The sequence below is a fragment of the Actinia tenebrosa genome, unplaced genomic scaffold (genome assembly GCF_029948245.1).
Source record: "Actinia tenebrosa isolate PJP-AT-01 unplaced genomic scaffold, QUT_ActTen_1.0 PGA_scaffold16__25_contigs__length_10494907, whole genome shotgun sequence".
Lineage (NCBI taxonomy): Eukaryota > Metazoa > Cnidaria > Anthozoa > Actiniaria > Actiniidae > Actinia > Actinia tenebrosa.
Window position 1 is genome coordinate 7,960,951 of NW_028292576.1, and position 26,545 is coordinate 7,987,495.

Genomic DNA, 26,545 nt, shown 5'->3' on the forward strand with positions numbered 1-26,545 from the left:
ATTATTCATTTACTGAAATTGAAAGAAATGCTTTTACTGATTAGGCATAATTATGTTTGAGGGTCAGTTGCTTAAAAAACAAACAAACAAACAAAATGAATCCAAACAAAACGAAAGTTAAACGATGGTAAATTGGGCTGAAAGCGAAACCATATAAAATTTCGCTGGAGCTCGAGATTCTTCTTTTTTGTCTCCTCCCTCCCCCCTTCCAGACTATATCACGCTATATATCACGCAGGTACATGCCGACATCGTGACGTACCCGACTCAATCTTGGGCCTTCTGTGGTCTTCACAGCTGCAAAGGGCTTGGGTAACAATAGACTAGACCAGCATCTTTTTTGTTTTGATGAGAAAAGAGGACAAGAATTTAACAGATTTGTTGGAAAAAGACTCCCAAAATACACTCTAAAAGACACCCAAATAAACGACCATGGGATTACACACTGTAAAATACGTCTAGAAGATAACAAGGAGCGACAAACACAAGAATACCTGGTTTAACTCGTATGCTTCTGGTTGCTAAGTAGACGAAGTGTATTCGCGTTGGCGGTAAATTTGGTTCAATCGTTTGGTAAATTCAACGAAACCTTTTACTTTTGCTTGGAAGTTTTACTGGTAAAGCTTCAACAGATCTAGGTCCTTATTTCATTTATAACAGCTCAAATGATATTAGATAATTGCTCGTGAATTTGACTGTACCTTCTCAGGAAAAACTCAATAGTAGTTTGTGGATGACAAACTACATTGTTTCTATGAAGCAAGGAAGAAATATTAACAGAGCGAACCAACAGAACCGATATCTTACTGACTGATAGCTTCAATCACCGACAGATCCACCAAAGCACTCGATTTTCAATACATATCTGCTAGAAACATTTTAATTCTCCTTCACCAAGAGTAGTAATTCATTATAATTTGTAGGGCAAAAACGATGGACGCTTAAATATAACTCAAGAAATCATCTCCAAGATCAACGATGAGAAGTGTACTACAACCAGACCTATCAGTTACTGGAAATGCTAGCTCAAGACATGAGCGCCCACCTAGTGGGTTCCAGCGCAGACATTTAGGGGCCGAGAAGGCAGGAAGCACTAAGTCCCATATATTTGGGGTGTCTGAGACACCCAGGCAGGACAGTCCATATGTGGCTCCAGGAAAGAGTCCCACTGTATCTAATGGTTCATCCTATTACAGTACTCCTGAGGCCCCAAGGGATTATGAACAGCAAGCTCAGATACACAAGATTTCAAAGGTAATAAATAGTAAATTTCTATTTAGAGTGCTCATACTAAATCCGTGAAACAAATACTAATTTTTAGCACTAAATAGTGATAATTAAACAATAGAAAACAAAGGATTCTGTATGAAATAGTACTAATTAGTACTATTTAATGTTAACGGTTTTAGTGCGTGCACTCTAATGTGCAACCACATATATACTGTAAGAATAGGCAGAACACATGCACAGCTGCATAATCAGTGAAGTCAATATTTGTATGAGAAGGTGTACAATATCATGAAGGTAACTTCTTTTGCTTATTTTAGATAAGAACAGAAAGCATCCTGATATACACTTTACTTAACACCTCCCCCACCCCTCCACCTCCTCCCTTACAGTTAGTTTCAAGCTTGACATCCATAATAGCTTGTTTAAATCATGGTGAGAACACCACGATCAATGACATATTACACCAGGAAAGAAAATGCCTCCACCCCTTTCTCAAAGTCTTGTGTTCTTTGGCAAATCTGTACTGGTATCAGGAGTGGGGGCGTTGACATTCCTGACATCATTTGCATAAGGGAGATATTACATCTAAGATATATTAGTTTTAGAATTAACAGTGTGTGCATGACTTTATGTGCTATCACTATTATATATAATGCATAATATTGTAACTTTTGATGTATTTTGATGTATTTTGGACCACTTTCTCAAAGTCTTGTGTTCTTTGGCAAATCTGTACTGGTATCAGGAGTGGGGGCGTTGACATTCCTGACATCATTTGCATAAGGGAGATATTACATCTAAGATATATTAGAGTTTTAGAATTAACAGTGTGTGCATGACTTTGTGTGCTATCACTATTATATATAATGCATAATATTGTAACTTTTGATGTATTTTGCAGAACCAAGAGGATTGGAACCAGCCCCTTGATGTCCCTGTCTATCCCAGTCCTAAAGGAAAGGGAAGAAGATCCGCACCAGTTGGGTAAGACTATACAATACTCATATGTTTGATGTTGACCTGATTAATATTGATACCTATACGTGCTTTCGTCAAAACAGTGCATAATGGGTAATCAAGATTTTCACCTTGACATCAACTTACTGTCACGATTTAATGCCCTGATTACCAATGATGCACCATTTTGCATAAAGTGCATATTCCATTACACATACAGTATATTATATCTTGAGCAAGGTACATTCTTATATTGGGGGGTGGAGTGGAGGGGGGGGGGGGGGGGGGAGCTGGGGGATTTGCAGTAAATTTTTAAAAAAATTGCTGAAGCCTGTTCCCCTTTCATGTCCCTTCTATCAAGTTAACAAGGAAACAGCTTTGCTGAAAATAAAAAGTTTGACCCCTCTCCCCATTGCCTCCCTCCACTTTCCCCTTATTATTTTATTTTTTTGGAAAAATCGCAGTCACATCTTTTTATGTACATTAATTTGTGTATGTTAAAGGATATTACTCTTACAGGGTCCCACAGCTTTCTCTCGGAAACCTTGCAGATGACAACAACAAGGTACAGTAAGCTTGTGCTTCTTAACAATCATATGATATAAGTATCATGTAGTTAACTATGATATATATTTAAGGAATATAAAATGTGCGCACATGTCTATGTACTGCTTTAGAGCACAAGAGAAACTAGGTATTTTTTTAAAGGAATATAAAATGTCTGCTTATGTCTCTGTACTGTGTTATAACCACTCTGGGAGCTGTAGAGCACTTTAGAGAAACAATTGGTTTTGCCTCGTGTTCCTAAGCTTGCTTTGGTTGTGCTTTAAAGCTCTCAACATGCTTATATTACTGACAGTACAGAGACATGCATGCATTTTACATTTCTTGAATATAGCATAGAGTATGACTTCATGTGACCTGGCACCACAATTAGCACTATCTTGCATTGTGTGGACAACATAGTTTAAATCAATCACATTGTGCAAGAGCATAGCTCAATCAGCCAATCAATATACTTGTATACTGCACTGTCATGCTGTACAATGCATTCCCCCCCCCCCCCCCCACAGAGAATGTTTTTAAGATCTCCCTTCCCTTCCCCCCAGAAATAAAATTTTTCTTCATACGAACTCTGTAATTTTTGTTCTTTCTCTCCCCTGTGGGGTTGACCAGTATGCATAATTTCTGGAACTACACATTAAATTTTTTTTTTCTCTGACTTTATACCAGGTTGCGCAGCCCTTGAGTCCTGAGCCACCTCATTACCACACACCTGATACAGCCAACAGCAATGTCAGGTAATAAAGTGTTCAGACTTTATATTCATATATTTTGTAAATACTCAGAAATATCATAAATAAATATAAATATAATATTTAACACTTATTGACTGGGACCGAGAGAAACAGTAACAACCTTAAATCTAAACTTGCATTCTTGCTGTGTGTTTTGTGGTCCCAAGATGGTGATGTTTCATAATGCAAAGCCAAACACTGCTTTCCCGATGTTCCTGTCAATAAGTGTTTTGTAAATTTTGTATACCAAATGTCAAAGAAAACAAAAAATTATTCAATTATTTGATTATTTGATTTTGTAAAACTTCGAAAAACTTACGTTTAAATCACTTCCGGTACAGTTATTACCGGTCAACTACACATTGTTGCCCGCTGAGATCCGTTTCCAGGGAAACATCGAAACTTGTTCACGTTCACGGGATATCCTTTTGCCCAATCAGAGTACAAAAAAAACGGACTTTGACATAATAATATAACAATCATTTTTGTTATGATGTAGTTGGGGAACACCAGTGCATACAAAGCCTTTTGGAGTTGGAGGAAACTCAAAACCAAGAGAGCCAAGGTTTCCGGTACAGTACATGGGCTAAATAAACAATTGAATTTAATAATAAAATAACTAGATATAACCAGCTAAAAACTAGTGTGAGCTGCGTCGGTGTTTCTAATGAAACAGTAATGATGAAAAGGTAAATTATACACTTTTCACGGTGTATAATTGACCTTTTCATCAATAAAATAACTACATAATTATTGTATCATTCATCATTGTCATCATCTTCATAATTTTATCATTCGTAGTCACTGTCAATAATTGTCATCATTTCCACCACCACCACCACCACCATGACATCATGATTATCATCATCATCATGATGACATTATCACTGGTATATCACCAAGCTTCCATCATCATTCATGACTCACTGTAATTATCATTTATCAGCATCATATTAACATTATTATTACCATTCCAGAGTGTAGAAATTTGTGCATTGCTATGATAAACATACTGTAATAGTCTTTACCATCATATTTTGTCACCAAAAATTTCTTTACTAAATCTTTATCATCATTCAATATCATCATCACCACCATTATCACTAACAGCACCAGATCCAGGGTCATTCAGCTTAGTATATTATTCATTGACAATTGATAAATCATAATTATCATTTAATATTAAAAAGCGATTATTTGATATTTTAAAGACAACTCACCACCATCATCAAGTGTCATTCAGCTTAATACATTATTCAATTAATTAATAAATTGTGATTTAATATTTCAATTTTCTTTTTTATAACAACTTAGCCTTGTAACTGTTCCTTTTATTTCTTGAAGGAGGAGAGACAAAGGAATGTTCCTGAGAAAATGTCCCAAGCACCAGTATCTAAGAGACCTGCAGGGATGCCAGCCCTTGATCTGCAGGGTTCACAAGATGATGAACATGCCTTCAGGGTTAGTAATGAAACCTTGTTCACAATTTGTTCTTCTAACTTCTCTCTATTATAATACTTGGAACATTAGTCTCTTGACCCTTGAAAGAGAAATGTATTGACAAACATGAATCACTACTTCCTTATTTTTAAGACAAAATGATTCATGGAAGCCATGCATTTAATAAAGTAAATATTTTTCGTAGTTCTTGACTAATTTTTTGATTTTTAATGATAAGGCTGCCAGGGATGGCTATAACGTTGTTGGGCAGCAAGCAAGGTAAAGTTCTATTAATGAATGAGTGTTACTTTAATTTACTTTTAATAAGTCTAATTAAATTTTAGAATTAAAATTACAGAGAAATTAAGATAGACAGAACTTATTTTTGTTGTTGTTGCCGTTGCCTTGTTGTTGTCGCCATTATTTAGTTGTCGTTGCCATTGTCTTTGTTGTTGTTATTATATTGAATGTGTAGTTCCAGAAATCATCCATACCCACCCCACAGAGGAATTTGGAATTTCCAAAGAGTAGGGAGGGTCAGAGAAAGAACAAAAATTACAGAGTTTGTATGGAAGAAAATTGGGACTTCCGGGGATGGGGGGGGGGGGGGGTGTCTTAAAAAAATTCCTCTGTGAGGGGGGTATGGATAATTTTTGGAACTACACATTGTATTATTATTATAATAATAAATAATTTACTCATAAATTGAAAGTTGTTTTCCTGTTATCAGCGATCCATTTAGTGGGACTCAGAAACCATGGAACACAGAACCTAAAAATGAACATCAATACATGAAACAAAGAGCTAGAGATGAACAGGTATTGAAGAGATTGTAAATACAAATGGTTTGGGAAATATAGATGGAAGGAAAAATGCAATGAAATGTCACAAAATGGGAGTGTATGGGATAAAGAAAGAACCAACATCAAATACAGGCTTGGGCAAAAATAAAGAAAGAGGAGAATAAAATAATGAAAAGCCTGAATAATGAGAAAAATAGTGAAAGAATGGAAATAATGATAAATTCATTCGAAAAATTGAAGTAATAATCAAAAGTATTCTTTACCTACAGGAAAAACTCTACTCTAATAAGAAAAAGGATTATGTTGTGGAGACAGTTCTGGTGGATCAGCTATCTAGGTAAGATTGAACAAACAGGCAGACATAATTGTTTCATGTACATTTCAAAGAGTCTCTTAATAAATTGGCATTGCGTAGTTCCAAAAATTATCCATACCTGCCCTTCTCCACAGGGGAATTTGGAATTTCTGAGGGGTGGGAGGACCGACTCAGAGAAAGAACAAAAGTACACTGACATAATTAGTATGAAAGAAAATTGAAATTTCATGGGGTGCCTGGGGGGGGGAAGGGAGCTTTAAAAAAATTCCCCTGTGGGGGTGGGGGGTGGCAGGGGCATGGATAATTTATGGGACTTCCATTACTTGAAGAACAGATGCCATCAGAAGGATGATGTACATTATTTGTGTTGAAGCTAAATCATTTACCATGATTATATAAAGAATTTGCCAACATCCTTTGAACCAATCACAGCACGTCTCGCATAAAATGCTCTAGTTGACACACACTACCTGCACCTTAGCAGTCATGTTATAGCATATCAGGTTTGTAGGTGAGAGGTGATTTTCTAAGATATCAGTCAACAGGATAATCCAATATTTGGTTATTGTTTCAGAGCTGCTATCTCAGACCCAGAGGCTGTTGGTCCTGAACAATATGCTATTAACCTTGGACCTAAAGAACGGAAAAAGAAGGAGTTTTACAACACAAGGTTGGCAGTTACTGATATCCTAATATTATGTGCCTTGTCAGTGATAAAAGGGATATAACATATACTAGGATATACTAGAAACAATGAAGTAGAGAGACTTTAACATTGCCTACTTTTCAGTAAGCTACAGTAGGTCCAATGTTCACGACTAACTTTATAACTATGACTAACTCCATTGGAAAATATTACACAGGCAACCCGACATATTGTTTATTGTTACTCTCTTACTAGGTAACAACTTCTTGATCAGACTAAAAGATAGATTTTCATACAAACATTCAAATGCATGGTAGTTATATAAATTGTATGCTAATTAATGTATAACACTCAATTCAAAAAACGATGTCAGTCGGAGATTGCCCATTCCAGCTGTCTCTCCCACAACAATTTTTGAAATAAATGTGGTAATTGTAGCATTAGGCACCTTTTCTTAATTCAGTTTACTATACGACACCCCTAATTTCGCGAGTATTACCACCATTTTTCAAGTGCAATTACAGGTTTTGAAGTTAATTTTTTTGGTGATGTCAGGGAGACAAAATTGATGTACAATTATGAGCTATTTATTACACTTCTAGTTGTGAATTATAGCTGGATAATTTTACTCCTTAAGCTTTATTTTATCTCGCCCCTACAGGCTGGAAAAAAATATGGCTGCTCTCATGAAAGTCAAAATTAAATTTTAACTGAAAGTGTAATATCCTCTAATAATTATTAATATGTTAGTTATTTATTTTTTACTAGGGCCATCCAATCACCAGGGAAGTCAGAGAATCTTCTTGCTAAAAGAGTACGCTTTGGTGCAAGGCTTTTGACCAAGAATGGCCATGACATTCATAGAGAGTTGAACGGCTTTTATTTCCTGGCTGATAACACTTTGACTGTGTATGAATTCAGACAGTTTGGAACCAGGTTTGTTGTGTTTGTATATGTCCATACTGATCCACGCCTTCCCTCCCTCTACAAATATGGTGTTAAAATCTCCCCCTACTAAAGAAGTTGTATTAATTAAGTACTGTCCCCTCTCTCTGTTTGAATTTTACCCCTGGGTTCCTAAAGATGTCTGCATGAACACCCCCAGCCCTCCCTGCTTTGAAATGCGAATTTCTTCCTTTGGAAGTACAGTGTTCTATATGCTGTCAATATTTTCCAGGAAATGACTAAGTATTAGGTCTGGAGTTGATTAAGTTAATATTACTTTATAATAAAAAAACTTGTGTTTTTGAATAGGTCATCAGCTCTACCTTTTATCCAGAGGGGAACATATGCACACATTTATGGACAGAAAAAAGGACAGCCTTATAACCTACGAGATATTGCTGTGGTAAGCAAGCAAATAGTGAACCAATTAGGCTGATCATTTTGTAGGGGAGCATGTACCACCGTGTACAAACAATTATATGGGCCACATGCAGCAACCATGTTTATTCTCATGTTTAACGCAGGTACATATTAAATATATTTTCAAGCACTTGAATGCAAGGTTATGCTTAGGGGAATGGTGACCAGGGGAATAGATGATCTGTTGTTTCAGCTAATGTGGCTGTCGTAAGAATAAGGCCCATTGTCTGAGTAATGTACTTTATGATATAAAAGAGTATACAGGGGCCGATTTTAGACTGAGGTTTGAATCAACCCTGGCTGACTTTTGTGAAGAATTCTCACACCGATTTCACGGAAATTGCATTAGTTTGCTACCCTAAGTCATTTTGTCTAAGATGTATGTATGCCAAGATTGTTTCATACTCCCTTTAACATTTCCTAGAGCCACCATTGCATTGGATGACTATACTGTATGACTGACAGTTAGTGACAAATTCTCTATCCACTCTAGGGTAGTACTCTCTCATTCCACACATCCAGTCAGAATCCCTTGCCCCAAAGTGTTAATATGAAGCCAGTCATGTCACTGAGGATCACAGAAGTGGATGAAGAATCCAAGAAACGCTTGATGTAAGTATTTCTCTCTCTCTTTGTGGATTGCATCTCAGGGATGTATCCAGGGGAGGGGTGCAGGGGGTGCGCACCCCTCCCTGGTTCCACTTTGTGAATACTACGAAAATAATCAATACTGTTTTTTGCCTTTGATTCTGAGGGATGCACCCCTCCCTGAATTAACTTTGTGCGCAGCACTCCTCCCTAAACAAAATCCTGGATCCGCTCCTGCATCTCATCCTATAAAGAGTGATGGCAAACGACAAGTTGACAAGTTTTCTCAATTCATCACAGTTTGAGCAACTCCCTCATTATGTTCTTTACCCACATGTAGAAATGGGAGACATATTGGATGGAGGTTGACAATACCTTGCAGGCCTTGTTTTTTTAGAATATACATCATGCATAGATCAACACATCTAATAGATCATTGCTACATAGGCTCAGTCTTCAGCCGTCTGGATTTCGTGTGCCCACGATTAACTCTCCCCCGTGAGAGAATATCGCGGGGAAAGTATCGCGGGTGCACAAAACCCAGATGGATGGAGACTGAGCCTAATTGCTACATTGCTTTTATAAAACAGAGTAACCAGACAAATATTTGTTGACTAAATGTAAATAAAAATATGAATTTATAGATTAATGATATCAAATTATTAATTTATTCTGCAGATATGAGGGTTGTCGATCTATAGATGAGCAAAGAAGAATTAGTGATAAACTTAATCAGCCTCCATCGAAGCAAGAGATAAGAGAGAGACAAATGTTAGAAAGTGTACAAGGTAGGTATGACTCACTGCCAGTCTTGAAAATATGTAAAGTCTTTAATATTTCTTTCATCTTATCAATACATCTTGTATCCATCCATCCGTCCGTCCATCCATCCATCCATCCATCCATCCATCCATCCATCCATCCATCCATCCACCCACCCACCCACCCATCCATCCATCCATCCATCCGTCCCTCCCTCCCTTCTTCCCTCCCTCCCTCCCTCCTTCCCTCTCTCCCTCCCTCCCTCCCTCCACATTATTTTTTTGAAAGATTTCATCTTATGATTTGTAATATGTCTTTGTGTTTCAGGAGAAGTAAAGAAGCAGCTTAAAGCTAGAGCAGTCAAGACCTTGATGGGATTGGGAAAACATTTTAGACAACTTGACCAATCAGGAGATGGCATGCTGGACAAACAAGAATTGCTGGCGGCATTAAAAACTTACCGCATACAGATACCCCAACAGGTTAGTAAGTAACCATGACTATATGTACATCTTAATATTGTGCAGCTATAACTATTTAGTATAAATACACAGGTAATTATTGAAAATCTCACGCGCTGATTGGTCGAGAAACTCAGATTATCACACGATAATCACCTCCAGGGATAATCCAAAATGGCAGCCAGCCGCTTTGTGGCTGTCACCTAATTTTAAATGTGTCTTTAATTTTTTATTTATTATTATTATTTTTTTTGAAAGAATCACCTTTGTATTTATACAAAGACAATTATTCACCTCAGGCTCATTGAATATCGGGAATAATAACCTCCACTCAGATTATCTGCCACAGGCCAGGCTAGCCAACAAGTGTAAGATATTAAAATATTTTGTTCTAGGTTTTTGAGAATTTATGGCATTTACTTGATGTGAATGGTGATGGGGCACTAGATTATGGTGAATTTGTAAGAGGCTTTATTGGTGAAATGAATGAATCTAGGAAGGCTTTTGTCAGGAAGGTGAGATGATTATATACTAGAATAATTTCTGTTTTTGATTCCATCCACTTTACACTCCACTTCCATCCACTTTACACACCACTTCCATCCACTTTACATTCCACTTCCATCCACTATACACACCACTTCCATCCACTTTACACACCACTGCCATCCACTTTACACACCACTTCCATCCACTTTACACTCCACTTCCATCCACTTTACACTCCACTTCCATCCACTTTACACACCACTTCCATCCACTTTACACACCACTTCCATCCACTTTACACACCACTTCCATCCACTTTACACACCACTTCCATCCACTTTACACACCACTTCCATCCACTTTACATACCACTTCCATCCACCTTACACACCACTTCCATCCACTTTACACACCACTTCCATCCACTTTACACTCCACTTCCGTCCACTTTACACTCCACTTCCATCCACTTTACACACCACTTTCATTCACTTTACACACCACTGCCATCCACTTTACACACCACTTTCATTCACTTTACACACCACTTCCATCTTCTTTACAGTCTTTAAGCAAGACCACTAAGTGACATGTTTTTCAAGCTATTACATAATCATAATTTATTTGTACTTTGTTTGGCAGGTATTTCACAGGCTGGATCCAAACAAATCTGGTGTGGTTGAATTGAACACCATCAAGAAATTTTTCACTGCCAAGAACCATCCCAGAGTTGTATCTGGTAAATGAAACATTTAAACTTTTTAGTTTTAATTTGCCAAGTAATACATGAAAGTGCCTTCGATCTCCTAGGAAGTCTGTTGTCTAAATGCTGCCCCCACTCAAAAAAGAAAAAAAAAATTTCCCCCACCTAAAAATACCAATAACATACTGATTACTTTTTGTTCATTTCCAATTATTTTTATATTTAGGTGAATTGAAAGAAACCGAGGTTGCTTCTGCTTTCCTTGATTCTTTCACCAACTGCGAACACAAGGGAGAAGTAACATATGCAGTAAGTTTCTTTGAAGTGTTCGGGGGGGGGGGGGGGGGTACTCCCACATATGGACTATACAGGGATGATCTGCTGAACAGGGTATGGTTTTTCGAGCTTCTTATCATAAACAGGGTATGCAATTTCACTCAAGTTCCAAGTTCTTCCTGAGTTTCCTGTCATATTCAGGGATTCTACTTTCGTATTGACCGAAACTGGTCGTTATGGTCCTAAAAAAACAATACGCGAGATGACATGATCATTGAAACGGGAACTCAGTGCAATTAGTTATATCTTTTGTCATAAACAGGGTCTACGAATTTGGGTTTTTTTGTCATAAACAGGGTATCCCTTTCAGAATCCCAGCGGAACACCCCTACCCAAATTCAGGCCGAGTACCCCCCCCTCCCTGGGGAATCTTGTGTTATCCCTAACTCATGAAGATTAGAAAGTCACATTGTACTAAGATTATTTTCGTCATTCATTCAACTTCTAGGAGTTTGAAGACTATTATGAAGGTGTTAGCATAGTGATGGACAGTGATAAGGAGTTCATAGCCATGATGAAAAACTGCTGGGGATGTTGAAAACTTAATATCCATAATTTATTTCAAAATGAGAGGCTTTTAAAATATGAAATTCTCTGCAGGAACTCCCACCACGGTTGTTTCCAATTTAACTACGGGCTACTTTTTCTGTTATATGAAAAAATTATCATTAATCTATATATTATTTATCATTAAATAGCAGCTGGCAGCTGTTTGAAGCATTGGCATCGTAGACCTTTTCTAGGATGCCCAACATAGTGCATTGCGGTCTAGCTTCGGTACCAACATCTTTTGTTCATCATGCCATGGTGTTGTTTGTACCCAATCTAGACCACAATGCATCCTGTTTATCAAACTTTGAAAAGTCATATACTGTTAACTCTTTTAAGAAATTCTTTTATCACTTCAGTGAAACAGCTGCAATCGTTGTCCTATTTCACAGTGGTTATGACATGATATGAAAATCAATCTTTCACGAGACTGAGGAACAAAACTGCAAAAAAATAAAATAAAAAATAATAATTTGTAGAGTGAAGTCATTAAACCCGTGAAATAGATATTAGACAAAGGCCTAGGGCAAACGTCAAACTTTCCATGCACTGAACTCATTAAAAACAATGGATATCAGGTGATGATGAGGCGGCATTCTTTGATGTAATTAAGTTGCATGGAAAGTTCAATGTTTGCCCTAGGCCTAATACACGTTAGTAGACCTTAATTCCATTGTCTTCCTTTGTGTTTATTTGACTATTATTTTTTATTTCACGGGTTATATGCCTTTACTCTAAATGAAAATTTTAAACAATGTTTTTTTAAACAGTAATGATGAAAAGGTAAATTATACACCGTGAAAAGATGAAAAAACTTACTGACGTTTCGGACGCTAGTCCTTCGTCGGAGTAAAAGAAAATATTGATATTTTTTTAATATCATTTGACCACATGAAGACAAGACTCATCAATTCTTATTATTATAGACAAAAACATTATTATGTTTTAAAACAGAATGCAAATAAATATCTGTAACTAAAATTAATGAATCTTGATAATAATTTACTACCAATCTAGGCTTTTTGTGTCTTCCATTGATCTAGGAGTTTTGGATCTGAATGTACTTAGTTTTTTATTTGTATGTTCCATTGTATTATTATATTCCTAGTATTTATCTTGGCAGTTTTTCTTATACTGTCACATCAATGTCAATTTCACTTCTAAAGTGTTACCAGTAAAGAAGTAAATAATACTCAAGGAATTGGATGGTATGTGGTCACTGGGAAAACACTATCGATCCTGATTTTTTTTAAAAAAAAAGCAATATGGTAAAACATTATTTTTAAGAGGAAAATAAATAATACTCAAGGGTTTGTTATCCTGAGTAGGGATCTGTGAAGGGGACTATTTGCTGCCCCCTTTTATACCCTGTGTACCCCTAAATGAAAGCTGTTTAGATAGTCCTTTTTAGCTTTGTTGTGCACTCAAATCATGTGATGGCAGTTAATTCTTTATTTCATGTGTAAATATTTTAACGTTCGTCATAAGAGAACAATTATCAAGGGAATGTTATGTGATCTGGAATGGGCAATATGCATACGAATCTAAAAAGGTCTATTTAGACTGAGTTGCTAAATGATTTGATGTCTGGCTGTCTAGATATACTTAAAATGATGAAGCCTGATATCTAGTTTAGCACAGATCTAATAGTTTACTGGCCAAAAATTTGTCATTTTAGGACGAGAGATCTTAGAAACTTTTCTGTCTGACACCATTGTGCACTGTGTGGTTTCACTGTATTTTTGGGTTATGAATTCATGTCTGGAAAATATGGTAATCGTTTTAAAGCGCTTATATATAAATAATAGGTGGTCTTCCAACACTTCTATGTTGAATCACTGAACCTTTTAGATGCTAGCAGAGTAGGTATTTAAACGTCACTAGGGAAAGAATTGATCGAAAGAATACCTAATAAAGCAAAATTATTAACTTAAAGAATATCATGCAAATAAATAGCCTAGAATGTTTTAAAATTCATTTCTTTGTAATTAATGAACTCGAGTGTTTGGTAACATCTGGTTCAATTGTTGGCGTTGCTACTCTCATTTTGTAGTAGAAATTTGGAACGCTCTCGAATTTCCTCGCATAAATCCCTTTACTTTCATTCTTCATTGTTTTATTTTAGACCCGAACTTCAGGATAATTTGAATCCTTTAATTTTGAGTGTTCTCTCGGACTTCTAACAATGACAGATTTCCCTTTATGTTCTATCAATAAGCGAGGCAGTTCTCCATTAGGTCGTTTCTCAAACGAAAATCGAACGTACGATCCACTCAACTTGGCCGCCGGTTTATTCTGAATGGCTTGCCAGTATTTTATGCATTTTGCTTGACTAACAGCGATGAAGCTCTGAGGCAATCCAGCAATAGGAATAATCGTCTCAATCCAAGTGCTTATTTTGGCAATTCCAGTTTCTTTATCGAATTGTATAGGGTCAAGTTCAAGCAATTCTCCAACAATTTTGTCGTAGTCTACGTCGCTGTCTGCTGTGTAGCGAGCATATCTTGGAGGCGCAGAAGAGTGGTTACAGTGACAACAAGAGCAATTTGTCCAACAAGAGCAATAAAGCCCACTACAAGCTTGTCCCATTTTTGAAGTGCACTCTTTCAAAGTATTTTCATGGTTATTCTCTTTTATACCAGCGGTTTGGTGTACTGCGGGCTCATTGCATTCTCCCAAGCCCATCCTCTCCACGACGAAGCATTTAGAATCTGTTTCCCGTCTGAGGGATTAGTTATGGACTTACACACATTTATCCGGTTTAGTTTAGAAGTCGACTTATTGTTTTCTATGGGAATCGCAACATCTGGTCGTTTATAGTCTTGCTTGTACGTTAACCACAGGTAGCCCAAACACGCTTTTTTTATCAGATACAAAACAGCATTTCAATGTCGCAACAGCTTGTGTAGACATTGAAAACATGTGAAAAGAATCAAATGTGAAGCTTTAATCACTTTTTTCAAAAAAATCCCTAAAATCGACGATTTTGTAATTTTTGCTATTTGCGCGCGCGGGTAGCCTGGTACAGAAAGGCAAGATCGAGCTTTATCGAGCGCGTTTTTATTACGTCACAATTGTAAAACTTAAACTTTAAAAAAATTGAAATCCAAATCACATCAGTGAGTAAGCGGAGTATGATAGTTGCTGAACAACGATCAGGTTAAAATTTTATCGATATTCTGATCCTTATCAACAACATCTGGGCTGATCACAGTCAGAGCAAACAACCACCGGGCTGATCTAAGTCAGGGCACGGCTAACTCACACATCTAACCCTTAAACATCCTCTTGGCTGATCAAAGTCAGGGCACGACTAATTCCCAGATCAAATCGTATTTAAGCTTGTTAGGTTTTGCAGATGGATGAAAACCCTCGAATCAAAAGAAAAATATAACATACTCTACCATATGTCGAGTCTAGGAATCGAACTCGAGGACCTATGAGTGCACTCAGCTACACAGATTCGCTCAGTTTGCTCAGCCGTCTACTGCATGTTGCGCAAACCAAGAAACCCACTTCCTTTCGGTTTGACAGTTATTTATAAAGTTAAGTGTTAATCTTTTCTTTTTATTGTTGCTGGTATTTCTATGATTGACAGAGTACAAAAATATGAATGTAATTCCTATAACATTTATATACCAGACAAAAAACTACATTTACGCAATGATAACCAAGTCTGGTTTTCACTGGTACTTTCGTTACCCTAGTACTTGCGTTAGGAAATCTTTTTATGAAAAACTAACACTAGTTTGAGTTTAGGGATGGCTCACACATTTACAGTGGAGAGCATTTTCTTAATGGAGCAATAATATGAGGGGAAGACGTTCTGATCAAATTGCCCTTTTAACAAGAAGATTCTATAAGGTTAGTATTTTCTTTGTTTATCTAACGACCTGGCAGTGGTTCATTGACGAGAGAACAGTGAAGAGTGAGGAGACGCTTGATTCGACGAACGAGAACCCGGATGAATCCGACACGCGTCCTGTCTTTACCGTGGTTCTAGAGAAATGAATAAATAGAAGTGTCATAAAAGAATTAAAATGTCAAAAGAGGAAAAAAGTAATGATTTCCTTTCAACAGACCCCTAAAGTGTAAATTCAATATATATATTACTCATTTCAAGCTACTCTCTACTTATTTGGGAATCTTTTTTTTCTGTATAAAAGCTGTATACGATTAATGAACATTAATGTCACTCAAGCGAGCTCTCAATAGCTCCCTACTTCCAAAATAGAGCGGTTCCTTCAGTCAAAGATTTATTGGCTCAGTTTTATACGAACTCATTTGCTGATCAGCTGAATATGTTATTATGTAAAATTAAAGCAGTCACAAAGACTTTTAGAGAACACTTTTGAGAACACTCATTTGAACGAAATATCATTACCTGCTCCAGATCAACCATTTTTTTCAGCAACAGGTCAGTTAGACAATTCGAGGCTTCTTGTTTAAGCTGATAAAAAAAATATTGTTTTTGAGTTACGATATGTCTATACTAACAATCAAACTCTGGGCACACTCTAAGTTCAATATCCTTCCCCTTTCCCGTAAAGTCCAACTATTTTTCTTATTATTTTGACAAGAGAGTATTACTTCATATTCCCTTGCTTTGATAATGATGTCAGAGACATCGAAACGTCAGCTTTTTTCATTGCCTAGTCTGTACTGTTAAAAGAATCATAATCATCATGACAAATCAAGTGTTGCGTTACCGTTTCTATTTCGTCACGAGTCACGCCATCGCTGATCGTGGTTGTCTGTTCGTGGATGGATGAAGCTGCGGATACGTTTACAGAAGTTGACCATTCTGAATAAAAAGAAAGGAAAATAACAACGGGATTAATGAATGGGATGAATAAAAGACGAACATGTCCAACGCATAGGATGATGATTAACGTCTGTACCGTGAAGTTTTCTCATTCTTCCTGTCACGTGACCACCATGTAAGATGCTGTGTTCCTCGTCCGATGGGATACAGTGAAGAAAATAGAAATCAAGATGGCGCCATAAGATAAACAATGAGTTCTCGATGATATCTTGAAAAAAGTCAAGGAAATACATTTTGTACAATTTATGGAATAGCAACAACAACAACAACAACAGCTCACTTTACAAATACTAAAGAAATTTCCGGGTACCATTTCTTTTTCTTATGCGCATAAGCGAGGAAGACTGGGCACAAAGCATGCGCGCGCAAATTTATGACGACACAATTAGGCTTTTTCAACATCAAAAAAGTTTGATCTTCTGCGCTTCACTTCGGCTACGAGTAAAGATCTACAACTTTCATGGAAAATCTATTTGTGACCTTTCTGCATAAGATATGGTAAGTTTTGTTAGTACTTTCTTTAGGATTCATTATCCATCTTGGAGGAACGTATCATCGTTTTCGCAAGATTTTCATCCGCCGTATCTCCGCCGGAACAGACTAGCTGCTACCTATGACAGGTCGAGAAAGCAAAATGTTTGAAAAAGATACAAAGATGTGTCTCAATTTCTTGTGTTTTGTAGTTGACGATCTGGCTGAGGCACTTTTGAGCCATCTGTTGCCTTTGGTGTGTGGATATCTTTTCTTGTGGACCAATGGTGCTTTGTAGTTGAATAACCTGAAAATAATGAAAAAAATGAAGGATTTTAGTGAAGTCCTTAGTTTTCTCTCAAATCTCTTGAAATTGGCCACCGAAAGTTTATGTGTACGCCTGGAAGTCGATCCGACAGTGGACAAATATCATTGACAAAATCAAGGTAACCCTGAGACCAGTTATTAAGAGAGGATGTCAGCAAAAATCGACCATACGCCGGCAACAGCCGAAAAATCGAATTCGTTCATATTTTGGTATTAGGAATACCTTGATGCGATATAAACCGTGGTATACTTCATTTGCCAAAATATCGCTTTATTTCCGAGAAAAACGAGAAAAACAAATTCGTGCATAATTGACTCTCTGAGAGAGTCAAAATATACTCAAACTTTGGGGGCCTCGCGCGCCTTTGCAAAAATATCTACAGACTCAATCTTGGGAAATTATTTGGGATAGTGTTTTAACATTAAAAAGATGGAATTTCACGGTGTTCGAATAAATTCATAGTGGCGAAAAATATTTATTCACCAGGGTACTTTGACTTCGCGTCAAAAATGAGGAATTTTCAAAAAATGATTTATCCGTGTGCTAAATAAAATAAAACGTTGATATTAAGAAATTGAAAAGCTAAAATAATGTTCTAATCGTGGGTGAAGTCATTTTTGGGGGTTTTTGTTCTGCGATGAGAAATAAAATCTAAAAGTTACAGAAATTTTGAAGAGCTCAGACGGTCGGCCAAATCAAAGCGATTGACAAATTTGCATAACTTTTTGGATTTTTAAATCTTAATTTGGCTAAGTATCATAAAAACATCATCAGCATACAAGTTCAATGTAATATAATGACAAATACCGCAAGAATTTCGTTTTTACATTTGATTTTACCTAGAATTTAACAACAATTTATGCCCGGGAACTTCTGTTTACAATCATTTAGTGACTGAGCGGCAGGGCTGAAATGTGTAACGCGACAGATTTAGTTTTTGCAATTTAAAAATAAAGTCTTTTTCTTTTCAATTTCAGAGAAATAAAAGTATTTATTTGTTTGTTTGTCTCTTTAATTTTTCAAGAGAAATCGAAAATCGACTTTTTTCGAGTGAGAATCTGAATGAGAGATCGAAGGCAATCAAACCGTTTAAATCGGATTCAACCGGCTTGTGATCATAATCCTAAACGCATAGTCCCAGTCCTAGATCTGAGACAAGTTCCGAGTTGAATAATTCTTCACAACAGACTTTAACCGTTGTTTTATCAATCGGAAAAAATTGACGTTTGCAGCAATTTTGTCACTATCATCTGCCTATATTTTTTCAAGCAATACTCTTATCGAGTATACTAGAAAAAACTTGATTTATCATTATTTTAGTTAAAGTCTCTACATATTGCTGTATTTGTATATATAAATACAGCAATCACAGAAATCTGATTCAACCAGGCATATCATAGTTAAGTATACGACAATTAAGTAACCATATAATTGATTCGACTTCTAAAGCGCGGACTATACCTGCTTTCGAAATAAACCGGCTACAAGGCTGGAATATAGTTTTATGTACTGCTTGCACAACTACATTGCCTGACAAGTTCATTGAGAATATCGATGTACGGCATTTTGCGATTGACTGTAATACTGGATATATCAAGTTCGAAAGCAGCACAAATATCTTTCAGCATGGCAATAGAGAATCTTGGAAGTTTTGATTGTGAAGACATTTTGCAGATGTCGTAAGTGTGATACATTATTGGGTGTTGAAGAGTAATTGCATTCATCACTTCATCCGTCAGTTCTTGCACATCTCTGTTCACAATTTCTCCAACATTTCCTCCCATTACATCTTTTTCATAAGAGTCTAGATTTTTTGCTTTTGCTAAGCGAGAAAAAAAATTTGAAATTTGCTGAGAAGATAGAAAATCCTCTTTCCGGAACATGCAAGAGCCATCAGCATTTTTGGCTTTTCTCATTGACTTAGATACAGTTCGTGGATCTGCTTTTTGCCCAGTTAATTCACCATTTTTAAAGACTTCCATGAGATAGTTTTTTTGGGTTTCAGTAAACCTTTTCCTCTTTCCTGTAGACTTCAAGGCCCAACCCATCGGAAGTACTGAATCTGCCATACTATTTTCTGATTCAAGCGTGTCTGGCTGAGGGAATGTTGGAACTTCACTCATCCCCTTTTCGAGTTTTGAGGCGTAACCTATCATTGATTTGTCATAAAATGTCTGAAGTTCAAGGGAATACTTGTGTTTTCCAATGTCCAGATGTTTTTCAAGTGAAGAATACCGCTGAAACGACTTTGTACAGCCCTCCTCTGGACAACAGAACAGCTTTTTATCAGCATCTGCCTGTAGATCCTCAGCGTCGCCTTTGCCACAATCAGCATTACCACCAGCATCGCCATCATCATTGTCATCATCATTATCATAACAATCATCAATGCTATTACCTTCATCATCATCGTCACTGGCATCATCTTTGCTCTCTAGTTTTGAACTTTTTGGGCCTTTTCGGGGTTTTACAGAAACAAATAAGATTTTGTTGCTATTATCATCCGACGTTTTGTTTAGTTTGGGTATGCCGGTTGGGAGACTTAGGTCATTCCAATTGATGGATTTCCCAGGACCAATCTCATAGGCTCTCCACATTTTCATTCCCTCTTCGCTGTATTGGATATTGTTAATATAGCTAATTCCATCAAATTTGACAGATTTGAAGCCTGATGTAGATTGTGGGCCACACAAAGTCACTGTTACGCCCGGTATGCCTCCAGATGACTCAATTGCTTGTTTCATTTGTTTGGCTGTTTCGATATCATGGCCTGAGTCCAAATATCTTTTCATGTGATTTTTGATGTTCGCGGCCTTTCGATCACATGCGCCTTTCCCTCCTTGTGGATCCGAAAAGTCGATCCGAGAAAGGCAGATTCCGTGTTTCGTAGCAATGTGCTTTATAGCAAGCATAGTTGGTGCCGAATGATAGCATCCAGCGTTATCTTGTTTCATGTAGACAAACTTTACACTTGATAAAATACTCTTGAGTTGCTGGAGGACATCATCGAAAATAGCCAAGACTGTGGGACTATCCTGAGTACAGCTTTCAAAAACATGAACAAAAGTCAACATGTTTATGTCATTATCCTTTGGTTTCGTTACAGCAACTGTAAGGTGCCAGGAAATCCCGCGCTTTCCAAACCAATCTCTTTGGCTTTCGCGAAACTTTCGCGGTACGAATTTCATGGCCCAATCAGATACAAGAACCACTGATTGATCATCCATATTTTTCAATATTTCATGTTTTGCGGTATCCTGGTTGATGGTTCGAAGAAGATGAGCTTTCCACGCATCGATATTTTGAGCGGATTGATCTATGGTATACTCCATCTCTTCTCTTTCTTCTAATGAGCAGTCAACGCCTTTAATGGCTGAACGTATTTCTTCAAGAGCACTAGGGAAGATGCTGCATCTATCACATTTTAGATTATGTTCGTGATCACAACACTTTTCGAAGCAGGGGTCGTCAGGGGAACTGAGAGCGAACACTCTGCAGTGATCGGCAACCACCGAGTTTTTTGAAACATGCACCTAAAATAAAATAAAAAGATAGTCGTCAGGAGGAGGAAAATGCATTAACTTCTTGTCTTTCTTTTTTCATTTTTTGTTTGTTTGTTTGTTTGTTTGTTTGTTTTTTGTCTTGTCAGTTTTCTTGTGTTTGTTGTGGTGTTAGCTTTAATACTTGAGTTTTAAAATTCAGTTTTACCTTATAATCGCTTTTAAGGTATCGTTTCGCTTGTTTTAGCTTTTCATTAGTCATGTTCGCCCACGTTAGTCCCTTTCCATAACTATCCCCAAGTGTCTCCACCACGTCTTCTAGATCATCAAAGGACTGGGCTCCATTTGCTGAAAAATAGTCCAGCCCTTGAAGGGATTTGCGGACGGACGCAGAGCAGGCACTGAGGATCCTGAGCAATGTGCTACGGCTTACTGGGTCAAAACCTGTTTCCGAGCAGTAACTTTGGTATTGACGTATTATTTGTTCCGGTATGAGAGTTCGAACCACATTTGGAACTTTTAGCTCACAGCCTGACGACAACTTGAGTACTCTTTCTCCGAAAGGTAAATCTTGAACTATGTGAGAGCTCGTAATGAATGTCAAAAAGTGCTCTAGTTTCTCGGGTTTTATATACATGCGCGTATTCTTTACGGGCGAGAGAACAGAACCTCGACCATGAAGTAAACGATGATGCCGCGCTATTTTAAGGCGGTACATCGATATGTCGGGTATCCATCTCTTTAAATCATTGAAGCTTACTTTATCTGCCATAAGGGAGAGGATCTGTCTTCTAGTGCTCCAATGATTGGCATTATTGTAACATTCACAAAGGGCTTCCATCAATGAAAAATCAAAAGTAGTATCGCCATGTTTAAGATTGGATTTTGCTAAAGAATCAAAGATCTTGTCGGACTGCCCAGGAGCAACTTCCTCTAAGCATGAAGCAACCACTTGTTTTCCTTTTCTTTTGTAATAACGTCTCGAGCGTTCAGATGCCTCGTCCCATGGGGTTGCTAGCACAAAGCGGACAGGACTAACATCTCTTGATGCTAAATAAGCATTGAGTTTTTCTCTTGGTGACAAATCGAAAAGAAAAGAACCGTCAACAGTTACACTAGAAATGTCCTCTTCGTGATATTGACTCACTGGCGTATTCGTCCACGTAGAAGACATTGAAATATTTGTTGGACTTAAAGGTAATGGCTGTTTAAAGAACACCTCCTCTTCTTTTTCTTCTTCTTCGTTTTGCTCTTTACTCCTCTTTTCCTAAAACCGGGAAAAGAAATATAAATCTTTATATTTTTTAAGTGGGTGTATGAATAAATTGGAATAAGGGTGCATGGAATGTGATAAATTCAGGTCCACCCCCCACTCAGCTTCTTCTATTTTTTTAAAAAAAGGTACAAGGCAAAGTTGAGTATATTAGGCGAGTATATTATGGGCTTCCGGAAAAAAAGTTGTTTTGTCTCCCACCTTCCCCCCCCCCCCCCCCCCCCTCTCCCCTTCCCATATTTCTAAGCTGTGGGCCTTGCTGCGTTCCTTGATGCGGGTCTGAGATAGACGGTTGGATGGAGGGATGGATGTATGGAGGATTGGCTGAAATGGATGGATAGACTGGAATGTGATGAAGGGAATGGAATAGATGGGATATAGAAGAATGGATGGAATATAAAAGGAATATAGAAGATATAGAAGAATGGATGGAATGAGATTGGATAGATGGATGGTTGGTTGGTTGGTTGGATATACAATAGATGGAATGAGAAGGATGGATTGGATTATTTTTGCACCTTTTTAAATAAAGGCTTAGATTGGCAGACCTACCTCTATTCTCAAATGCTTTAGTTTTTCGAGTGTCTCTGTTTCCGCGTCAATGCATTCCTCATCTACAAACGAACTTCTAGATTTCTGTGTGTCAATATTACTGACCATCTCTCTTATTTTTTTCCTGCAACTCACGCAGATACCTGCCAAACAATGCACACTACGACTTAAAATACTACTTCCAGGGCCGTAACCAGAACTTTTACAGGGAGGGTGCATGAAAATCGGACCATTGATCGTTTCTTTTAAGAAAGCAGAACAAAAATAAATAATAATAAAAAAATAATAATAAAAAGGTAACCAGAAGAAAGCAGAACCACAAAAAAAAAAAAAAAAAGGAGATGGATGAGCGGACCTTAACCTTTTATTTGGGGGGGGGGGGGGGGTGCACGTGCACCCTGCACCCCCCCCCCCCCCCCCTAGTTACGGCCCTGCTAACGGGACTGATATAGAAACATGCGTTTTGAGAAGAAATCATAAAGCATGCAAAAACGTTACCTGCTCCAGATGGAATAAAAGTTCCTGTTTTCTTGAATATCAATTCCGACTCGTCTTTTCCAATGCCCTTGTCGCTCTTTGGCCACTTCGATTTTGATTGGCCATGATTTGAGATCGATGCGGGAACTCTACATCTAGTACTAGAGCCCCTTGTCCACCCTAGTCCAAGTATTGAGCGATGATGGGGACATATCGTCCAATCATTTATTTCTTTTGGTCGTCTGAACTGTCCTGCACGACCAAGAATCAAATCGAATTCACTTTCAAATCCAGAGAAACCAAACAAAGTCTTGTGTCGAGCTATATCCTTAGTGCATGAAAGCAAGGGAACAACGAGAGCATCTTGCGTCCTATCTTTTCTGCTATAACCACATAATCCACCAATAATCGATTTAAAGGAGCAACAAACTTCCATGGAAATAAAGTTAGCAAATCATAACGTGGATAAAAGCGTTAATGACTGAAGAATGGATGTTGTTTGCGGCATTATACAAAAGAATTGCGGCAATTTAATTTCATGTGTCAGTCATCTATCAAAGTCTCCCCTGAAGTTAGTTTTTGTATTGTAATCAATTTCCCACTCGAAAAAAGTCATTGAAACGGGGGTTGAATCATTTTTCGATTTCTCTTGAAAAATTAAAGAGACAAACAAACAAATAAATACTTTTATTTCTCTGAAATTGAAAAGAAAAAGACTTTATTTTTAAATTGCAAAAACTAAATCTGTCGCGTTACACATTTCAGCCCTGCCGCTCAGTCACTAAATGATTGTAAACAGAAGTTCCCGGGCATAAATTGTTGTTAAATTCTAGGTAAAATCAAATGTAAAAACGAAATTCTTGCGGTATTTGTCATTATATTACATTGAACTTGTATGCTGATGATGTTTTTATGATACTTAGCCAAATTAAGATTTAAAAATCCAAAAAGTTATGCAAATTTGTCAATCGCTTTGATTTGGCCGACCGTCTGAGCTCTTCAAAATTTCTGTAACTTTTAGATTTTATTTCTCATCGCAGAACAAAAACCCCCAAAAATGACTTCACCCACGATTAGAACATTATTTTAGCTTTTCAATTTCTTAATATCAACGTTTTATTTTATTTAGCACACGGATAAATCATTTTTTGAAAATTCCTCATTTTTGACGCGAAGTCAAAGTACCCTGGTGAATAAATATTTTTCGCCACTATGAATTTATTCGAACACCGTGAAATTCCATCTTTTTAATGTTAAAACACTATCCCAAATAATTTCCCAAGATTGAGTCTGTAGATATTTTTGCAAAGGCGCGCGAGGCCCCCAAAGTTTGAGTATATTTTGACTCTCTCAGAGAGTCAATTATGCACGAATTTGTTTTTCTCGTTTTTCTCGGAAATAAAGCGATATTTTGGCAAATGAAGTATACCACGGTTTATATCGCATCAAGGTCTTCCTAATGCCAAAATATGAACGAATTCGATTTTTTGGCTGTTGCCGGCAAAATTTGATTTTGGTCGATTTTTGCTGACATCCTCTCTTAATGTCTTACCTCTTTGAGTTCTTCACTCGTTAGTTCGTGGATGTTTTCTAGTTTCATGTTTGTTTGTTTATGCGTCTCTACGGCTTTGAAAGCTCTCTCAGTACATTCCTTGACCACGTTGACTAGAATACCCAGACTAGGTGGACGATGAGATTGCACGGGAGGAGTACGGAAGCCTGGAAAGACAAGAATTTAGTAACCCTCTTTTTTCTGACACTATTATTTCATTGATTAAAATGTCTTTACAACTCAGTAGTATAGACGGAAAATCTGATAGATTTTTGCTGCCCTCGATTAAAACGTCCGGGAAATCGAAAATTGAACATTTTTTTGGAAGGAGAAAAGCCAACACTGCAAGAAAAGCAACACGAGAAAGACTCTAAAAGTGCAGGAAAGAACCGATCAACATTCCTCATACATTGGCATCACCAATGCGACCCGAGTCCAAGCCCCACCGCTCCGTGTTGTATGTGAATAGAGTTTTTAGTTGGTTCTCTTCTGTGCTTCGAGGGTTTTCCTCCGGGTTCTTAAATTTTCCTCCCTCCATAAAAACCAACTTCCAAATTCTAATTTAATCTACCAGTTGTCTCGTAATTGGGTTTTATAGACCTGTAAGGCTTTCCATCCACCTCAAAGTGGTAAAGTGGAATAAGATTTTAAAAAATGACCAAAATAAGACGTAGCGCATTATCAGGGCACACCACTTCTACGGAATTTGAGCTCCTTGCTTCTATGGCTGGCAACAAGACTATGATCAGACAGTATATACCTTGATAAGTCAAGGACATTGTTCTACTTACCGTCTCTTCGTAGTCTGCTTTCTCTGGAAGATGCGTCGATTAGACTAGGTCCAAACACCACGTGGTACTGTGGCCCAGATGAACCTGACACAGAATTCAATGATTTTATTAAGGTCCGCCATTTTTTTGTCAAAGTCAACCAAAATGACGTCTATAACAACACATGAACCCCAAGAATTTGAAACACATGGCAACTTTTTATCTTACAGAAACCTGCCACCAAACGCCGTTGCGCACAACGAAGTTCTGTACAAAAAAATATACCGCGTCACGGCGGCTTATTATCATATCATATATAAGGTAAGACAGAAGCCGTGCTGAAAAAACGGATAGGCTAAAAAATACCAAAACTACGCCATTTCTATACATTATGGCGAGGATGACTGGCACATTTTAGTTTTTATTCGAAAAGCTTCACCTTTGGGAATTGCTAGAAAAACCGCACGTTTCTCAGCTCAGAACGCTACCATGTTTGTTACTTCGAATAAACTTGCGTGTTTTCCCGCCAAAACCACCACAGGGAGACCAATATTAAGATGGTGACAAAAAAGCTTTCTTGAACAAGATAGTCTTTGATAAGTTGTGAATTGTTTACGGGGAACTACTAGTTATTCTAAATAAAGGTAAATCACCAACCTGCATCATTGACCACTGTCCTGCAGTAGGCTACAATACTAGAACATATCTGATGCAGTTTGACGCCGGTCTCCAGAGCAGCGATGCTGAGTTTAACGCTTGGAGTTTCGTGTTCGAATCCATGGAGGTTCTGTTCCATAGCAGACTTGATAACCTGGAGTTAGAAAAATACCATAGTTAAATCAGTTAGCCAGTCA

At 37.5% G+C, this 26,545-nt stretch overlaps 4 protein-coding genes across 5 annotated transcripts in view; 1 reads left to right on the top strand and 3 right to left on the bottom strand.

The window, feature by feature from the left end:
• Positions 1 to 327: 327 nt before the first annotated feature.
• On the top strand, positions 328 to 13,144 carry LOC116302449 (calcyphosin-2). 2 transcript variants are annotated; one of them, XM_089031294.1, is made up of 20 exons: positions 328 to 617; positions 924 to 1,254; positions 2,132 to 2,214; positions 2,707 to 2,752; positions 3,421 to 3,488; positions 3,985 to 4,057; positions 4,830 to 4,946; positions 5,164 to 5,204; positions 5,656 to 5,743; positions 5,998 to 6,065; positions 6,619 to 6,714; positions 7,459 to 7,626; positions 7,945 to 8,038; positions 8,549 to 8,667; positions 9,322 to 9,431; positions 9,733 to 9,887; positions 10,262 to 10,381; positions 10,998 to 11,094; positions 11,285 to 11,367; positions 11,843 to 13,144. In XM_089031294.1, the coding sequence occupies exons 2-20, from the start codon at positions 979 to 981 to the stop codon at positions 11,930 to 11,932; spliced, it is 1,992 nt and encodes a 663-aa protein (XP_088887420.1). In that variant the 5' UTR covers positions 328 to 617; positions 924 to 978; the 3' UTR covers positions 11,933 to 13,144. The 2 variants fall into 2 exon arrangements, with proteins under 2 accessions (XP_088887420.1, XP_088887419.1); XM_089031293.1 differs by having other exon boundaries at positions 328 to 1,254.
• A 233-nt stretch (positions 13,145 to 13,377) lies between these two features.
• On the bottom strand, positions 13,378 to 14,738 carry LOC116302450 (uncharacterized). Its single transcript, XM_031711739.2, has one exon. The coding sequence runs from the start codon at positions 14,626 to 14,628 to the stop codon at positions 14,065 to 14,067; it is 564 nt and encodes a 187-aa protein (XP_031567599.1). The 5' UTR covers positions 14,629 to 14,738; the 3' UTR covers positions 13,378 to 14,064.
• Positions 14,739 to 15,489: 751 nt separating this feature from the next.
• The window catches only part of LOC116288898 (nuclear pore complex protein Nup205), a 28,716-nt gene continuing 17,660 nt past the window's right edge, over positions 15,490 to 26,545 (bottom strand). The window contains exons 22-29 of the mRNA XM_089031001.1: positions 26,349 to 26,502; positions 25,713 to 25,796; positions 24,922 to 25,088; positions 17,420 to 17,546; positions 16,845 to 16,976; positions 16,653 to 16,747; positions 16,328 to 16,393; positions 15,490 to 15,942 (exon numbers count right to left, since the gene is read on the bottom strand). Coding sequence (XP_088887127.1) covers positions 15,829 to 15,942; positions 16,328 to 16,393; positions 16,653 to 16,747; positions 16,845 to 16,976; positions 17,420 to 17,546; positions 24,922 to 25,088; positions 25,713 to 25,796; positions 26,349 to 26,502 — 939 coding nt within the window. The 3' untranslated portion in view covers positions 15,490 to 15,828. The remainder of the gene's footprint in view (positions 15,943 to 16,327; positions 16,394 to 16,652; positions 16,748 to 16,844; positions 16,977 to 17,419; positions 17,547 to 24,921; positions 25,089 to 25,712; positions 25,797 to 26,348; positions 26,503 to 26,545) is intronic.
• LOC148910700 (uncharacterized) lies at positions 19,051 to 24,907 on the bottom strand. The gene is made up of 4 exons (XM_089031002.1): positions 23,391 to 24,907; positions 22,893 to 23,035; positions 21,276 to 22,334; positions 19,051 to 21,100 (listed from the first exon to the last, which is right to left on the bottom strand). The coding sequence occupies exons 1-4, from the start codon at positions 23,803 to 23,805 to the stop codon at positions 19,070 to 19,072; spliced, it is 3,648 nt and encodes a 1,215-aa protein (XP_088887128.1). The 5' UTR covers positions 23,806 to 24,907; the 3' UTR covers positions 19,051 to 19,069.

Excerpts from the sequence above, each read along its gene's own strand:
- LOC116302449 (XM_089031293.1), top strand. The coding sequence starts at position 979 with ATGAGAAGTGTACTACAACCAGACCTATCAGTTACTGGAAATGCTAGC. Across the intron at positions 1,255-2,131 it reads AGATACACAAGATTTCAAAG|AACCAAGAGGATTGGAACCA; the intron begins GTAATAAATAGT and ends TGTATTTTGCAG. Across the intron at positions 9,432-9,732 it reads AATGTTAGAAAGTGTACAAG|GAGAAGTAAAGAAGCAGCTT; the intron begins GTAGGTATGACT and ends TTTGTGTTTCAG.
- LOC116302450 (XM_031711739.2), bottom strand. The coding sequence starts at position 14,628 with ATGGGCTTGGGAGAATGCAATGAGCCCGCAGTACACCAAACCGCTGGT.
- LOC148910700 (XM_089031002.1), bottom strand. The coding sequence starts at position 23,805 with ATGGAAGTTTGTTGCTCCTTTAAATCGATTATTGGTGGATTATGTGGT. Across the intron at positions 23,036-23,390 it reads TTTTATTCCATCTGGAGCAG|GTATCTGCGTGAGTTGCAGG; the intron begins GTAACGTTTTTG and ends ATTGTTTGGCAG. Across the intron at positions 21,101-21,275 it reads ACCTTAAAAGCGATTATAAG|GTGCATGTTTCAAAAAACTC; the intron begins GTAAAACTGAAT and ends ATTTTATTTTAG.